The sequence below is a fragment of the Enhydra lutris genome, unplaced genomic scaffold (genome assembly GCF_002288905.1).
Source record: "Enhydra lutris kenyoni isolate GAN:26980312 unplaced genomic scaffold, ASM228890v2 scaffoldscaffold2, whole genome shotgun sequence".
Classification (NCBI taxonomy): Eukaryota; Metazoa; Chordata; class Mammalia; order Carnivora; family Mustelidae; genus Enhydra; species Enhydra lutris.
Genome location: NW_019154086.1, coordinates 72,052,341 through 72,071,331, shown reverse-complemented (window position 1 = coordinate 72,071,331; position 18,991 = coordinate 72,052,341). Strand labels below are relative to the sequence as shown.

The 18,991-nt window shown below is 37.0% G+C and overlaps 1 protein-coding gene across 1 annotated transcript in view; it reads left to right on the top strand.

Moving 5' to 3' along the window:
- LOC111149893 (NOP2/Sun RNA methyltransferase family member 3) overlaps positions 1 to 18,232 on the top strand; it is a 55,314-nt gene extending 37,082 nt beyond the window's left edge. The window contains exon 6 of the mRNA XM_022507193.1: positions 17,342 to 18,232. Coding sequence (XP_022362901.1) covers positions 17,342 to 17,612 — 271 coding nt within the window. The 3' untranslated portion in view covers positions 17,613 to 18,232. The remainder of the gene's footprint in view (positions 1 to 17,341) is intronic.
- The last annotated feature ends 759 nt before the right edge of the window (positions 18,233 to 18,991 follow it).

Below are 18,991 nucleotides of genomic sequence, written 5' to 3'. Positions count from 1 at the left end.
GTTCCTCTGGAAACCAGTGCCCACCCTTAGTAGTTGTTCAAAAGTCCACCTCATTCATGTAACAAAAGATGCCTTTGTTACTCTCATCTCTTAGGAAATCTCAAAGTTTTTGGAGCCCTGTGCCAGAAAAAGGAACGAAGACCAAATATATGTATATTTATTTATTTATTATAAATCACAAGATCACAGTACCACATACCTCAATTTTAAAATAGTGATCATAGTTTTCCCTATGGAAAGTCAAGTTCACCTACTGAAAGTTATCAAACTATTCCATTCAATCAGAATTGAGGCCACATTGCTATGTAGTAACCTTCATTAACAAATTATTTTTCCTTCTTTAGGAGTTTATCTACAACCCTTCTAACAAGGGAAAAAAACCTTCTTTCTCATATTTATAAATTGTTGGCAAGAAGTTTTTAATTTTTTTTCCAAATAAAGCCTCTGGCCTCTAACATTTCCATCTGTTCTGTCACATAAGAGTTGTAGGTTGCTTGGGCTGTTCATTAACCAGAATTTTTTAAAAATTTTATTTATTTATTTTAGAGAGAGAAAGGATGAATTGGGGGAGGAGGAAAGGGAGAGAGAATCTCAGGTGGATTCCCCACTGGGCGGGGAGCCCAATGTAAGGCTCCATCCCATGACCCTGAGATCATGACCTGAGTTGAAACCAAGAGTCAGATACAACTGAGCCATCCCACCAGAATTTTTGAGTGTTAGTTGCAATGAACTTTTTTACACTGAAAAGTTCTTTGCTTGACCTACCTTTGAATTAAGGTAGCATTCGTTCATTCACTATTTAATATATTTTGAGAACATACTTTCTAGTTGTGCTATATATAAACAAAATGAATGTAATATAAACCATGTTTTCAAGCAGCTGAAAATTTATTGCTTGGGAAAAACAGAGGAAGGAATTCCATGGGAAGTCAATGAAAGTTTTAGAGATTATATAAACTTTGAAGTAGGTCTAGAAGGATGAATGAAAGTTTGATCAAAAGAAAACGAGAAAATAATTACATAAGCATTGGAACTTGCTAAGAATGAATTTTAACTCCTTGACTTGAGAGTTAATTACACACATTGTCTCATTCTGTAACCAGCAGAGGTATTACTGACTGACAGCATTTGATCAGAGAAGAATCTCTGTAAGTGATGTAAGGGATCTTACAGGAATTAGATCTCACTGAATCATGGGAGCGGTTAAACAATCTATAAAAGTTGTATGTAATTGTGCCCCTACTTCTGGTGTGGGACCTGAAGTTAGCCCGGACTAGTAACCAGCACACAAGGTGGGGGAGAACAAAGACACACTACAACCCAGAAGGTCAGAAGAACCACATCTTTCTATCACCAGAAACTGTATAGGTCTCCTATCACCACTAAGCATCTAATCTTAATGATGTGAGTGGTCTGCAGAATAGCTGGTGCGTTTCGAGATGGAGCTGCATAGGAACGTGGTCTAGAATTCAGAGAAGCTGAAGAAAGATCCCATGATTGCTGGAGGAGCTATCCCACCCCAACTACAAGTTGAGCCACTGGATCTACAACAACATGGGTATACACGAGGTGATATGTGCATTTCAGGGAATTTTGACAGTTACAGAGGCATGTGTAACCATAACCCTATCAAAATATAGAACATTTCTATCACGCCAGGAAGATTTCTGATGCTTCCTTAGAATCCATTTGCTCCTCTCATCAAAGGCAACACTGTTCTGACTTCTCTCACTATAGATTAGCTTTGCCTGTTCTCAAACTATGAAAATGTAACCAAAAAACATGCATTCTTTTTATATCTGGAATTTTTTTCTCTCAGCATAACGTTTTGAAATTTATTCATGAGGTGTGAAAGAAACCGTTTTTTTGGGACTAAATCTTACTCTCTGGATAAGAACATTTACTCAGAAGTGCTTGAAGAAGCCTTGAGGCCACTGTCTTACCTCTGTAAGAGCAACCTCCTCAGGGAAACCTTTTTATCACTGCTTTATTGTGGGGCACAGAATCTTGACTTTTTCAACCCTAACAAGGCTCAAATTACTGAATTCTTTGTTGATTTAGATTATAATCCACAGGTTGAGGGCCTTCTTTAGCAGAGCTGTATTCCTTCCATCTTGTCTTCCAAATCCAAAGATCTTTTCTGAGCCTTCTCACATTAACATACACTAACATTGTGAGATTTTCTTCTGGTCATCTTAGAGTTATATAAGCTTCGGGTAGCATGTGGTCTGTCTTCCAAGATATCATAAAACAATGATTTTATTAAATGTTATCCCATGCCATAATAAGGGTTACTGGCTATATTAATCTGGGTTCCCCAGAGAAACATAGGAAGTGTGCATATATACAGAAAGAGGGATTTTTTTTTTTTTTTTTTAAAGAAATTGGCTCACACGATTATGGAGGCTGGCAAATTCAAACCCTATAGGTTGAGTTAGCACACTGGAGATCCAGAGAAGATTTGATGTCGTGGTTCAAGTCTGAACAATACCAGCTGATAGAATTCTGTTCAAGGGAGGTCAGTCTTCTCTTCTATTCAGGCCTTCAGCTGTGACTGACTGGATGAGACCCAAACACATTATGGAGTGCATTCTGCTTTACTCAAAGTTCACTGATTTAAATTTAATTTTATCCAAAAATACCACCAACGAAACATCCAGAATACTGTTTAACCAAATATCTAGGCGTAATAGCCCAGTCAAGTTGACACATAAAATTAACACTCTGGCTTTGTAGCCAGTGGTGATTTATTTGAACATTCTCTCCATTGCCTGCTTACTAAGCCAGTTCCACATTTTAGATTCTGCTAAAGCAAGTCCACATTTGGTGCCAAATTCAGTTTAAGTGAAGATAATTTTTGTTCTAATATAACAGAAAGAAATAGACTCAAAATAGTGACTTAAATAAGTAAAAGCCTGACTAGGTTTCTCAGGGTTCTGGCAACCATTTGATTGCCAGACTCCACAATCATCAGGGATCCAGGCCCCAACTTTCTTCCATCTCATGGTCCAGGGTGGCTATTCCAGCTCTTGTGTTTAATCTGCATTGCAACTAGTAGGAAGGGACAAAAGAACATACCTCACATTACTTCTACTCACATCTCATGGTTAGACTTAGTTATATGACTACCTTTGGTGAAAGGCAGTTTAGGAAATTAGCCTTAGCTATATACTATTAAAAATCACATTACTACAGAAGGAATTGAGAACTGGTATTGAGGAAAAATTAGAAGTGTTTGTCAAAAATTGGAAATCTCTTGATCAGATAACACTGGAAGATGCAAAGGAGATTTACAAGAAAATCCTTTAGCAAGAAAACCAATTTGAAAAATTTTACAATAGTCAAGATTAGGTAACAAAGACATTAAGGAAGTAAATGATAGGGAAATAGGGACATGTGGTTAGATTTGCAAGATAATTTCAATGGGGGAATTAATAGAACTTGGTGATGTATTCGCTCTGGAGTGGGAAGGAGAAGAAAGTGTCAAGGATAACACCTTGAATAACAGCATGAGCTGTAGAGCTCTACTGTCTGAATTTGATTTTTGGCTTGTATATTTCCTGAGTGGCCTTATAGTAGTTGCTTAACTCTCTTGACTTGGTTTTCTCATCTGCAAAGTGGGAATAATAACTAATGTTTGAAAACTTAATTGAAAGCTTGAATGAGATAACATGTAAAACACCCAACTTTAGGAAGAAAAAATAAACCAAGGAGGGGACCTAGCTGGCTCATTTGGTAGAGCATACGACTCTTGATCTCAGAGTTGTAGATTTGAGCTCCATGTTGGGTGGAGAGATTACTTAAAAATAAAATCTTTTTTTTTTTTTAAGATTTATTTATTTATTTATTTGATAGAAATCACAAGTAGGCAGAGAGGCAGGCAGAGAGAGAGGAGGAAGCAGGCTCCCTGCTGAGCAGAGAGCCTGATGCGGGGCTTGATCCCAGGACCCTGGGATCATGACCTGAGCCGAAGGCAGAGGCTTTAACCCACTGAGCCACCCAGGCGCTCCTAAAAATAAAATCTTAAAGGAAAAAAAAAAAAAACCTAAGGATAAAATTCTTGGGAAGACTGATATTTAATGGATAGGAAGAAGAAGAAAGGTGGTTAAGGAGGCTAAAGGGGAACTTCAGAGAAGGAGGTGTGAACAAAGGAAGAGTAGTGTCCAGAAACCACAGTGGGAGAATGTTTCTTGAAATTGAGGATGAAAGAATTGAATAGTATAGTTAGATGAGGGCTGAAGATGAAACTTTTGGGCTGGTTTTATACTCATTTTACTTCAAACAATTAACCAAATGAATTGCCAGATGATTTGGAGTTTGGAATAATTACCAAATTACTCCAGATTATTTGGAATTTTTTTTTTTTTAGATTTTTTATTTATTTATTTGACAGAGAGAGAGAGATCACAAGTAGGCAGAGAGGCAGGCAGAGAGAGGGAGAAGTAGGCTCGCCGCTGAGCAGAGAGCCCGATGTGGGGCTCGATCCCAGGACCCTGAGATCATGACCTGAGCCGAAGGCAGAGGCTTTAACCCACTGAGCCACCCAGGCGCCCCAATTATTTGGAATTTTAATGGAGGTTCTTGGAGGTTCTCAGAGGTTCTAACAGTCAAGTGTAGTTTGTTTAAATTCTTTAAAACTATGATTTAGATGTCAGTCTGTGGTGAAGAGGTTCAAATTATGTCTCAGCATGAGGTATTTGCTTTCATTTACCTCATTGTAAATGCTCTATCACTGGAATAGGTAAAGATTGTGTATTCCATAAAGGGAGTAGGTAGCCAAGATTCTCAGGTCATAGTGTCAGACCTAGTAATTCTTTAGTTTATGTTAAAAGTGCCTGTAAGTATATAGTCACTCCATACCTTCAGTGTTTGGGACAGTTGGGATGATAAAATGTATGCACGTGGCATCCTCTTTTTTTCTTGGCCTAAATTCCATACTTACTTTAGCAGTGGTAACATCTGCTTCAGGGTATGTAGCAGTGGTAAAGCTTGCAGTCCTTTTCCTGGTACTCAGGGTGGCAGTCTTTGTGCTGCATTAATTAGCTTTGTAACTTTGAGTAAGTCACTGAGTCTTTGTGACCACCCTCCATTTGATAAATTGGGTCAGACTGTTTACCCTCTGCACCTCATAAGGTTTTATTAAGACTCCATGTGTGAGGTGCTCTTTAAATTAAGTACCAAATAAACATAAGATAATATGACTAATTAGACTGATAGCTTGTCCTTCACCTGGTTAATGTAGGAATCGCATCTCATTTGATTCCTGGACCAAATCCATATTCCTGTTGAAACAGGAGTCTTCTATTTTATTTGAAAGAAAAAGTAAAAATTTCTTCCTGGGAGAACATGTGCTGTGTGTGCAGAGTTCTCTGGAGGTATTTAACCTTCTCAGTTTGGGATTTAGTTTGTCATTTGAGTAGTTAAGATACAGAGACTGCCAGTACTTTTCATACGTCTTTTACATTAATTACAGAAATGTTTTTCTTTTCTATGTAACTTGAAAGTAACCTTATGAAGTAGCCTTATATATAAAACCTTTGAAATACTAATTGAATATTAAATGGTTACAAGGGACCAACTGCAGGATTGATGCTTTTCTGCCCACTTTAAATTTTTTAAAGTTACTATAGTCTCACTTGGCTTTGTTAAAGAAATGTTTAATACTAGAGTTTCTAAAATGAATGGAACAAGATTGAGAATACTGTGGCAATGAAGGGATCTTTGTTTAAGTCTGTTTCACTTGATTGCTTCTCCATATTTACATCTGAAGAAAAGGAAGCTATTGCCTTAATGCTTTAATGTTGCTAGAAGGGACTTTAGGAAAGATGAAGAATAAATATATTAATCACAGTGATATTTAGCTGTAATCTTAATTTTTCAGAAGTGTAGACATCTATGATTGCTTTACGTCTGCACCAGAAATTGTTGTAGGAGGGGCAGTAACTGTAACTTCAAACATGTTACAAGGAAGACATAAAAAGATGTTGTTTAGGGGCGCCTGGGTGGCTCAGCCGGTTAAAGCCTCTGCCTTTGGCTCAGGACATGATCCCAGGGTCCTGGGATCGAGCCCCGCATCGGGCTCTGTGCTCCGCAGGGAGCCTGCTTCCCCCTCTCTCTCTGCCTGCCTTTCTGGCTACTTGTGATCTCTGTCTGACTTGCGATCTCTGTCTGTCAAATAAATAAATAAATCTTTAAAAAAAATTAAAAAAAAAAAGATGTTATTTATCTCCTGATATGTAAGTAAATCATGAGGAATTAAAGGGGGAAAGAATCACTTTCTGTTTTGGTCAAAAGATGGCACTATTGCTGTGCTGATTGTTTTCTTCTGCAGTTTTCAGTCTTTTTAAATATAGAAAACAGTTAAAATTAGTGATCTAATTAACACTGACCCTCCCAACAGCCACATTACTAATCAAGGACCAGAAGAATATACCAGAAAAATGGAATTTATATTTTTAGAATGTGTTAGGTTGTTTTAGTAGCTATTTAAATAACATTTTCTGAGATTCAGAGATTTACCTTAGGAACAACAGGACACCCTGCATCATGTTATCAATTTTGGTTAAGTGTGAAATACCTTTAGTTTGGAAACTTGATAGCTACCAGGGTTTCAAGATGTTTTAGTTTTAGTTTTAGGTGGTTTTTTTTTTTCCCTTTTTCTAGTTTTTTAAAGTCCTTGAACTTGTTTTCCTTAAGGTGGTAATACTTTTATCCTTCAAGGTATTAAGGCCAGGTAATGATTTTTTCCCCCCAACCATTATACTTTACTTCTTGATAGCTGGTAAACTATGTGGACCAGGCTGGAAATGTAAAGGTGGTCTCCCTTCTTGTGCTGGGAGTGCCAGCAACTTCTTATCTTATTTCTAAGCTGGTACCTTAAATGGCTCTTGGGGCTTAATTCTCTGTTTTTCTTTGAGCAGATCTTTTAAGGGTGGAGAAATTCAGGGAAAAGCACTGAACAAAATGACAAACTCCTTTAAAAAGGGGCTTTATTATTGATTATACAAAGTGTTCTTTAACAAATACAAAATAAATAAAATTAAAAATATAAACATACGAGTCTCAAAACAGTTTTGGGGGGGAAGGTGGAATTCTCGATCCATTGAGAGAATCCAGTATTTTTTGCTCACTCTGTACTAGAATAGGAGTACCCTGACGGACTCCTGCAAATAGACTGCAGATTTACCTATCTGGTGCTTTTTAAAGTTAAGATTTAAATCGTTTACTTTTAAAAGTAATTAAGCTTTCATCAGTTAATTATGTGGCTAGTTTGTCATGTAGATACAAGACTCATTTGAAGCTAAAATACCAGTCCGTAATCTTATTCAGAATGTTTGAGGTCAGATATGTTTCAGAGTTTTTTTTTTTTTATTTTTTTTATTTTAAAAAAGGTAATGTAGTAGATATTTGGTATAATACTTCCCCCAGTAGGGTTTGAGGCAGCATCCTGTCATCAAATATTAATATGTTTTCAACCTCTGAATAGTTATATCACATGGGCTAAGTCTTGACCATAAATAACCTCACATCAATTTAGGTCAGATTTTGAGGCCGGTGAGTCTGCCACAGACTTAAGAAAAAAAACTAGGTTGCAGAGCTTTTGGATTTTACAAAGACATGTAAGAGATAATGGAACTGAAGTCTCATTGTAGTCTACTCTGTGAACTGTCCGAAATCCACTAAGGTTTTCTGTTTGTAAATGGGAAAATTTAATTTATTCTATTTAATGGTTTCTTTTTTAAGAGTATGTTTAATTGGGATATCTGGGTGATTCAGTCATTAAGCGACTGACTTCAGCTCAGGTCATTATCCCAGCGTCTTGGGATCCAGCCCCTCATCAGGCTCCCTGCTCAGCTGGGAGCCTGCTTCTCCCTTTTCAGCTCCCCTGAGCTTGTGTTCCCTCTCTCACCATCTCTCATAAATAAATAAAATCTTTAAAAAAAATAGAATATGTTTATTTTGTGTTTAACTAGGTTATTCAAGCACAAAATGCATTTCAGCCTATTCCATAATAACACTGAAAGACAACCAAAGATTTGGAGAAATTTGTATGGCCAGTTTCTACCATAAAGCAACAGCTATCTAGCATAAGTTCTGTGGCAAAGAAAGTCATCATTCTTTTTCTATTAGGAATACTTGAGGTAAAAGCATTTCCCACTTTATTTTATGCTGTACTTTTAATCAATACCAGCTTTATTTCCTACAGCATGTTGTGAGATAGAATCTTATTTCAAATTTAAAGTAGGGTTAAGCCTGATCACGACTTGGGTAGGGGGTTTCTGAGGAGAATGTATGTTTCAGTTAATGATAGAAGGATTGTGTAATGTGACAAATCTGCCTCCTTTATAGAAGTACCTCCCCTGGTTCTGCATTATAGTATATTCAATAATATATATAATATATATATAAAATATATAAAATACAAGATAATGTCTGCTAGTTTCTACTTCAGTTTAAAGTATTACCACCTAATCTGATCAAATGAATACTTTTGCTCCATCTATTGCAGTTAGTCATGACATCTTTTTCTGCTTTCTGCTGGCAAGTATGATTAGAATGCTTTGCTGACCATCTTTCTAGCATCTGTTATAATTCAGTGACAAATAATGCCAGTCTTAATACAACTTGGTTTGTAGTAATTTCATGTAGTATAGTTAGGTTATAGCATAGGTGAAAATAATCCTATTACTCAGGTTCTTGTTAAACTATGAAATTTATAGTTATTGAGAAGCCAAGGGGCCACAGGTCATTTGGAGAAAGTTAGCAGAGGATACCATTATGCCAAATGGATGTTGCTTAGTTATTTAGTTTTCTTTCCTATTATTAAAAAAAAAATTTTTTTTGCATAATAGAGAAATTTACATAAATATAGAGAGAACCCTTTTTGCCTTCTACCAGACCTCAGATCCAATGCGTTTTATTTTTCTTTTCTAATCCTGATTTATATTTTTATATGGTCAAGACCACAACTTTTCTGCCTTGTATTATTCAAGTCTCTCTGACTTCTAAATGTTTTTTTCCCTTTCCAGATTTTTAAATTCCCTACTGGGCTTGTTAAGACCTATTAAGCAGTATCTTTATTCTGATAATCATTTCTGTCCTGAAGCATCACACCCTTCTCACATCCTCCTACCTAACTGTTCTAAAAAAAAAATATATATATATATATATATATATATACACATATATATATAATATATATGTATTCATATTATATTATTTCATTCTTATGGGCTGTTTCAAAGTATGCATGAATTATAGAAGCAGATGATTTATCCTAGACACTACTAGTAGTGTCTAGTAGTTTACCTACTACTAGTAGGTAAAGTAGTGCGTATTTATGTACTTATATTTTAGAAATGTATTAATTTTCACTTAATATTATAAAATACATACTAAATTATCTTTTACTTTATTGGAATGCCAATGCCAGAAGTACTAGTTTTTAAATCATTGAACTAATCTATAAATACTCTAGCCTTAACTAAAATTAAGTTACCTGTTGCCATTTATGTGTCAAAACTGAAGAAACTATTATATGCATTGATAAATGCTAATTAGAAAGATATCTTTATACTTTCTAATAATTCTCAGAATCCTAGGAGTTCTTCACATGCCTGTTCTCCTTGATCTATGAATACAAAACTATGGTATTTATTTTTTAAAGAATTCATTCATTTGAGAGAGAGAGCACAGGCAGAGGGAGGGGGAGAAGCAAACTCCCTGCTGAACTGAGAGCCCAGTGTGGGGCTCCCAGGACCTGGAGCTTTTGACCTGAGCCAAAGGCAGATGCCCAACCATCTGAGCCACCCAGGTGCCCCCAAATTATGGTATTTTTAAAATCTATAACTGCTATAAGCAAAAGGACAAAAAATCGTGTTTAAACAACAATCATCAGCAGCAAACAACCACAATTTGTTAGGAATCCCTAACATTTTTGTGCTAGGGTGTTGAGATTAACCCAGTTAGTAACAAAGCCTTTGTGTTGCCACATACAATTTTCTTGTTTAGAAATTAATGTGACTAGTTAAGTTATACCAACCTAATTTTAGAAACATAAATTATGAATGTTGGAATGAAAACAAACCAGGAGAATTAGCCAACACTGTAAAAATTAATTTAAATTTCCATCAAGCCAGGAACATATTGTTTGTAAATGATGAGCCTTCTATGTACTTTTGTGTAACTGTAATAGGAAAGAACCATACTTATTTGATTAGGTATTGGCTTTGCTAACTGTGGAAGTAAGAGCAAAATAAGTCCTTTTAGCGGGGATTTAAAAAAGCTCTATTCAAACTGCATATATCCCCTACACAGTAATCACAGTTTTTTAAAGAATATTCTGTACCCGGATGCCTGGGTGGCTCAGTGGGTTAAAGCCTCTGCCTTCAGCTCAGGTCATGATCTCAAGGTCCTGGGATCGAGCCCTGCATTGGGCTCTCTGCTCAGCAGGGAGCCAGCTTCCCCCTCTCTCTCTCTGCCTACTTGTGATCTCTGTCAAAAAAGTAAATAAAATCTTTAAAAAAAAAAAAGAATATTTTGTACCCATTGCTATAATCCAAAATGAGTGTAGTTGTAAATTACACAATTTTAGCAAAATCTCCTAATGCCTTAGTATGTTAGCTGTAAATAAAAATACCATCCCAGTTGTGTATTAATTTCCTATTGCTGCTATAATAAGTTACAACAAAGTTAGTGGCTTAAAGTAGCACAAGTTTATTTATCTTACACTTCTGGAGGTTCTAAGTTCAAAATTAAGGTCCTGGCAGAGCGCAATTCCTTCTGGATGCTCTGGGTGGGGGCTATAGACTGAATTTGTATCCTCCCAAAATTTATGTTAAAATCCTAATTGCGAAGATGATGGTTTTAGGTGGTAGGCCTTTGGGGGTGATTAGGTGATTAGGGTTGAGCCCTCATGAATGGAATTAGTGCCCTTATAAAAGAGAACCCAGAGAGTTCCCTCACCCTTTCTGCCATGTGGGGACACAAAGGCCAGCAGTAAACCAGGCAGCAGGTCCTCACCAGGCACTAAACCTGTTGGTACCTTGATCTTGGACTTTCCAGCCTTCAGAACTGTGAGAAATAAATGTTTATTGTTTATGCCACTCAGTCCATGGTGTTTTTGTTATAGCAGCCCAAAGGGATTAAGATGGAGAATTGTTTGCTGGTCTTTGGCCAGCAGTCCTGTCACTCCTGCCTTAGCTTCAGTCATCACCTCTTTCTCTGACTCTCCCACCTCACTTTTTGATTTGTAAGTAAGGATCTTTGGGATTATATTGGGCATACTCAGATAATCCAATTTAGTGTTCCTATCTCAAGTTCCTTAATTTAATCACTTCTTCAAATACCCTTTTGCCATGTAATGTGGCATGTTTAAAGGTACTGGGGATCAGGATATGGCCAACTTTGGGGGGCCATTATTCTTCCTACCACAGGCTAGTCACAAATGTGAACCCATGAATGGTTCACATCTCTGCTGTTTAGATAGGAGCCTTTTTTTCTTTTTGTGGGGGAATATTAGGGAACAGTGAAAAGTAAGATACATATAAGCATTTTTTAATAGATTACCAATAAACACTGAAGGTTAAGTCGGCTTTTGGTGTTAGGCACTTCCCCAAATATTTTTTACAATAAATGAATACATGAGAAATTCTGAATACCATTAAATTTTAGTCATCTGGAACCCCAGGCAATAAGTTTTCTAGAGAGTTAATCCCTTAAGAGTAAAAAAAACCACCCAAAGTTAACCATGTCTGTGGGAACGTTTTTTATATTTATCCTACTGTCATAGCTCCCCTTTAATTTGTGTTATCATAGAAATACATCATATGGGGAAAAAGTGAAAATATAAATGAACTTTGAGTTAAAAGAGATTTACTCCTACCACTTCCCACTCTTAGTCTTACTCCTCATAGGCAACCACTTCTAATTATTTGTTCTTTACCTATTCTGCCTGTTGCTCCCAAACTTCTAACTAGTATGTTTATCTTTTATTTTTTTTTAATTTATCAACTTTAGACATTGACTACTGACTTCTTCCTGGGCTTCTCTCACCTAGGCCACCCTTAACCTCCTCACCCCACTCTGCACCCTGAGTTCTTAGTACCCTGTTCTCAGTCTCTCCCTCATTCAGTTCAGAGACTTAGCATTGCATGCTTAGATTTACACTTCTTATTCTGTTAGTGGAAGGGTCTCTGAACACATTTCCAACTTTATTCTTTTTGAAATAATGAGGCCACTATCTCTTGGTTTCTCTTTTTGTGATGTAAGAATATTTGTAATCCCACCCTGCCTTCCATTTCTCCCTCCCCAGTTCCCAGTGATTTACAACTGCACTTCTACTGTCTGGTCCACAGTATTCTTTCTGAGATGTACAAATCTGTTCTGGAGCATTACTAATGTCAGTCCGGTGGAATGATACTGAACACTGAAGACCAATAATGAGTATATATTGTTTAAATCTGTAAATACTGTTCACTGCGGAATGGACTGATAACCTTAGAATTGCATTTCCTTTTCTATTGGTTCAGTGTTACAATCGAGTGCTGGAAGGAAAATGTTAGTACAATCACATTTGATGGGAAAATCCCTTTCTCTCCTCTTTTTCTCCCTTCCCCCAGCCCCAGCCTAGTTGCATATACCAAATCTTCAAGGTTTTCTCACTTTTCAGTCATTTCATCTCTTCTGTCCCTTCTCACTTCCTTCTAAATATCTCCCTCTCATTCTAACCTGGGGGGCTCCTGAGTAGTTATTCTGGGATTTCACTCCCTCCATTGCTTTCCTATGTTACATTTATGACAGTCTCACATTTCTCCCCTTTCTTGATTTACCTCCTCATTTTGCTAGAGGTAACATTTCTGAGTCATCAGATATCTGAACGTTTCCGTATTTCTCCTACATATTTATTTGACAGTTTGGTAGTAAATAGCATCAACTTTAAATTGCTTTTTTTCCCAGGATTTCAAGTGAGCTATGCCATTGATGCCAGTCTGTTTCCTGGAGCCTTATGGTGACCCATTTTTCTTTCTGAAGGCTTTTAGCGTCTTTGGTTCTGGAAGTTCTAAGGTTTAATAATAATGTATCTAAGTATGGATGTTTTTCATTCATGATAAAATTGATGTATTTACAGTGTTAATATAAGACCTTCTATACCCCTTCCTTTTAACTTTCTGATCTCATCTCATTCTGCCACCCCCTTGCTCACTTTGCTCCAGACACACTGGCTCCTCTTTCCTCGAACGTGCCTCAGGGTCATTGCACTGGTTATTCCTTCTGTGTGGAATGCTCTTGCCTCCAATATCTGCATGGCCACTTCCTTACCTCCCCAGGTCTTTGTTCAAATGTCACTTCCTGAAATGTCATCCTATTCAAGCTACCCCATGTAAAATTGTAATCTTCCTCCTGCCCCCATCCAAGCTCTTCTAATCCTGTTGTCCTGATTTAATTTTCTTCATAAACCTATTAGTGAATAAAAAAACATATGCAAACTGTGATATTATAAAGATATATTTGGTCTTTGTTACTGGATCCAGGCCAGAGGTCCTAAAACCCTAGTGATTTCCTAAGTGGTAAGAGGGATGCAAACATCTTTTATTATAATACTTGCTTTTTGTTAATATGAAAGGAGCAATGTTTGTTATTGATAAAAGCTTTTGTCAACCATACTTTAGTTTATGTCAGTGAGGTGGCTTTTGGAAAGCCTCTAAGGGTGTCGGGGAACCAACCATGTGACTTGAGGATTGGAGCTTTCAGCATCCCCTCCAGAGAGATTGAGTGAAAATACCAAAGGCTAATGTTTTAATCATTATGCCTACTTAATGAAGCCTCCATAAAAAACCCTAACTTAAGGGATTTGGAGGGCTTCCAGGTTGGTGAGGAGGTGCTGGTGAGGAGGTACTGGGAGGGTGGCATGCCTGGAAAGGACACAGCAAGTCTGCACCCCTTTTCCCATACTTTGTTTTATGCATTCCATCTGGCTAATCTTGAATTGTATCTTTCTATAATAAATCAGTAATCTAATAAGTAAACTCTTTTCCTGAGTTCTTTGAGTCATTCTAGAAAATTGTTGAAACCAAGGACAGGGGTTGTGGGAACCCTCAATTTATGGCAGGTCAGTTAGAAGTACCAGAGGCCTAGACTTCCAGTTGGCATCTGAAGGGCAGCCTTATAGTAAGCCCTTAACCTTGGGATCTGATACTAACTCCAGGTGAATAGTGTCAGAATTGAGGTAAATTGTTGGACTTGCAGTCAGTGTTCTCAGAGAATTGAGGGGAGGATTGTCTGATAAGGGAAAAATACACAAACATATATACATACGTGTGTGTATTATGTATGTGTTTACACACACACACAAGTTGTCCTTTGGTGTGTATATACTTTGTACTAGTTTTCTAGGACTACCATAAATTGCCATAGACAGAGTGGCTTAAATCACAGAAGTTTATTTTCTCACAATTCTGGAGGTTAGAAGTCTGCGAGCAAGGTCCCCAGGGTTGGTTTCATCAGGCCTCTCTGGTTGGCTGGTAGATAATCTGTCGTCTCCCTGCGTCTTCTTATGGTCTTCCCTCTATAACTCTGTGACCAAATTTCCTCTTCTTATAAGGACACCAGTTTTGTTAGAGTAGGACCCAGCTCGTTTTAACTTAATTGCCTCTTTAGAGATCCTATTTTCCAAATACTATTAGATTCTGAATTGTTGGGGGTTAGGACTTCAGCAAATGAATTTGGAGGGAGGGGACACAATTTAGCTCATGACAAACTTACTGTCATTACTACTATTATTGTTATTTTTTATATTCTGTGTCCCCCAGCCAGAATGGTAGCTTCATGATGGCAAGGAGTTTTTGTTGTTGTTATTGTTGTGTTGTTTTTAAAGATTTTACTTATTTATTTGACAGATTGCACAAGCAGGGAGAGTGGCAGGAAGAGGGAAAAGCAGGCTCCCACTGAACAAGGAGCCTGATGTGGGGTTCCATCCCAGGACCCTGGGATCATGACCTGAGCCGAAGGCAGACACTAAGCCAACTGAGCCACCCAGGCATCCCAATTGTTGTTCTATTTTAAAACATACCTAACATTTAGAACAATGCCAAGCAACATAATAGATGCTTAATAAATAATAATAAGAGTTCTAGCCTCTTGATAAGTTCTTTCATCTTAAACACTCCTTTTATCTCTGGAAAATTCTCTTAAATTTCATTGATTTAGTGTCCCCCCCCCACTTCCAGTTTTCTATATTACCTTTCCAGTACTCCTATGAATTAAAATTTGGACCTACTTGATTGATCTTGTCTCATTTTTAGTCAATCTGTTCTACTTTTTTGATGATTTCTTCAATCTTAACTTCTAAACACTTCTACAAAGTATTATTTATTTTGTTAAACATATATTTAACTCCTATGAGCCCTTCCCTTGGTCCTGTTCCATGACATTCTATTATTGTTTTATAGGTGCTATATCTTTGCTGATCTTTTTGCATTTAATAGGTCTTACTATGTCTCTTGTTTTCTGAATTTTCTGTTTCTTCCTAAGCCATTTTTTGTTTGTTTTTACTGTTATACATTTCTTTTTGAGCATTTATCACCCAAAATTATCTGGCAGTCCTTGGTTGTACATTTTTATTTAATGGGACAGTAAAATACTAGGAGTTTTATTTTAGAAGTTTAAAGGTGGGATTTTTTTGCCCAGTGATGTCACTTTATGATGAGCAGGCAGTTACCCTGGAGGCTCCCTTCGAGGGAGAATGCGGAGGACTTTGGTTTCAGGGGCAAATGCTGACAGTGGCTGACTTATGTCTCCTCAGATAATTTATTCAACTTTCTTAGATAAAAACCTTCCAAACTTTTTACCTGGCTGACTTGCCGTACATGGGAGTATGGAATCAATGATTTCCTATATATGCTCTGAATTAATATCCTTGTTTTCACTTTTTACTCCCATCACATTATAGATGGCATTTCCAGTTCCCAAACTCTGTAGTCCGCAGGTCAAATTATGCTCCCTGTGGCTGTTGTCCTCGCCATGAGAGGCTCTCTCCTCTCTCTTGATCTGCTACCACTCCTCCATCTGCATATCATCCTTCAGAAATATGTTGAAATCTGTTATCAGTTAATAAGTCTATCCTATTTACTTTATTGTTTTGAGTTGATACTTAAAAATATATGTATATATTTTTCACCTTGTGTTTCAGGGTGTCTGAGGATATTTGAGGAAAGAAAAGTTTGTCATCGGTTTGTCTTTTTTTTTTTTTTTTTAAATCAGTTTGTTTGTCTTGAATTAGGATTCCTCAATCCTTTAGTAATTGGGCATATGGAATAGAATTTGAACTTATTTTGATAATGTGTATCTTCATTATAAATCTCCGTTACTGGCATGTGCTACAGATTGTTAAAATACAAACATGAGACATAGGATTGGCTGTATACTTAAGTCCAGTAGAGGTTTTAGAATATGGACTCTTTAAACAAAAAACCTTGAGTAGTAATTGTTTAGCGGTTATCACCACAGCAGCAGGACTAAAACTTTTATTGTTTTCTCTCTCAGTAGATTACCTTGTCTCCCACTCCACTCTTATTATCAAGTCTTTCTTTCTATCATGAACTTTATTTACCTTAAAACATCCTAGTTCCCTCTTCATGCTTCCATGTTGTTTCAGATGAAGTGCTGGAACCCCATCTTTTGTGAAGCTGACTCCTCCATTTGCTGTCTGAAGTCCTAGATCTGTTCTTCTCCTGGATCTGCATTTACAAATATGTTCAAGTCTTCCACAAAAACAAACAAACAAAAAAAAGAACAAGCCAAAACAGACAAACAAAAACACCTTTCTTTCCATCTTTTCCTAAAGCTACATTTTCATCAGGTGAAGCCCTCATTGCTTCCTGAGTTTTGTCTCCCTTTAAATGTAGGTATTCTCTCTTAGTGTCTTCCTTTAGTCCACTATTTCCTTGTTCTTTTCCGGGGAAATCCTATTTACGCCCATGACTTTAGCTATCACTGAACCCTAATTGCTTTCCTGAAGTTCAGGTGTTCTTCCCACCTACTCATTAGTACCACTCAGTATATTCAAAGACAAACCCATTAATCATGTTCCACCCTCATCCTCCTAGCCTTAACAAACAAACAAAAGAACCAGCCAAACACATTCTCTGTTTTTCCATGTTGATTGATCTGATTATCATTGTTTCAAGTCACATTAGAAGGAAATAGCTTGTAGGGCTAGAAAACACTCACAGTTATTGCAGCCTAAGTCACAGTAGAGTTATTTTAGCTTCCTTGCCCTCTGACCTCATATTTCCTTTTCCTGCATCTAACCAAACTTCTCCATTTTTCTGATTACACACAGGTCTGCAATTAAGGCCTTACGCCCTGGAGGGTTGCTTGTGTACTCTACATGCACACTTTCCAAGGCAGAAAATCAAGATGTCATCAGTGAAATTTTAAACTCCTACACGAACATCATGTCTGTGGACATTAAGGAAATGGCAAGGACTTGCTCCCAAGACTTCACATTTGCTCCCACTGGCCAGGAATGTGGACTCTTAGTGATTCCAGACAAGGGCAAAGCCTGGGGCCCAATGTATGTAGCCAAATTGAAGAAATCATGGACTACATGAAATTGGTGATATGCATTTTGTAAGCCATGACAGTGTATTATTATATTTACATTTCTGGGTTCTCAAGGTGTTAACATTTAAATAAATGTGGAGTCATTTTCCCTGGGTCTGTTTGGAATCCTGTTTCCTTAATACTTGGCATCTCAGAATCTAGGCTTGAGGATTTTCCAGGTATATTTTTTTCCCTAGAAGTATATCTATAGCACTGGTTTCAGGTGTTGCAGATGGTGTTTGTTCTGAATAATAAATCTGCTGTCTTTTAGTTGGCATTTTGTAGTTAAATTAATCAGAATATGTGGTTTTATGCATACTATGCTTAGGGATACATTGTATCCATGATGTTGGTGTTTTGAACCTTTAAAAAATGCACATTTGGCTGTCCCTTTTATAATTTTTCTCCTTATCAAATATACGGATTCTTTCAGAGTCCACCCCCCCCCCCCACATTTTTCTGTAAGAACTGATTAGTATTCTGAGACTAACTTCTTAAACGGCACTATTTTGAGCTCTAGAAAATAGGTTTCTTATTTGCCACATTGTTTTCCACTAAGGACTATCTTCTGTTTACTGCAAAGGTCAGTGACTCTATTGACACCAGCTTTATTTCTCCACTTTTTTTTTGTATTCACAAATACAAATTGAAAGGGTAAATTATGTTGAAAGGCTGTTAGAACAGCAGATTCACATGCACAAGTTTGACTTTCGACATTCAGCTTGTAGAATAATGGAGTCTATCCAGCAGGCTATAAAGCAAGTACTTGAAACAAAACCAGAATGATTAATAACTGAACTATATTTGGAGAGTTTTGTTACATAATTGCAGTCATAATGAGCACTACAGAATCTGATTATCTTACAGTTGCAATCTGGAGGGGCTTTTTATTTCACTCCCGTTATGAAATGTTATATGAGAGTATGATGTCACATATTAATGCACAAGAGGGAGATGCCTAATGAGAGTGGATTATACTATTACCAAAACCCAATACCATTTACTGTGTGGCTCTCCCTGTTTACATATATCCTGGAATATTGTGTACATTTTTGTTTATGTACTTAGGGTTTTAGCTTTAGGTTTGGATCATGTTTTTTCTCTAGAAATTGCTTCACTTAGAGTCCAAAGGTACTTTACCAACTATTAAGAAAAATTATGCAGCACACTTCAAAAGATAGTATCTATTTGGAAATTAACTTAAAAAAAAAACTAAAGAAATAGAATATTCTGCTGAAGCCGAATCCTTTTGAATTTGTTTACTATATTCTGCATATTTAAACTAGAGACTCTTATCTCCTGGACTGGTCCCCCCACACCAAGCATATATAACCAGTTTCTTATAGCTGGGAAAGAAAAAGCTGGATCTCTTGGACTCAATGAAATA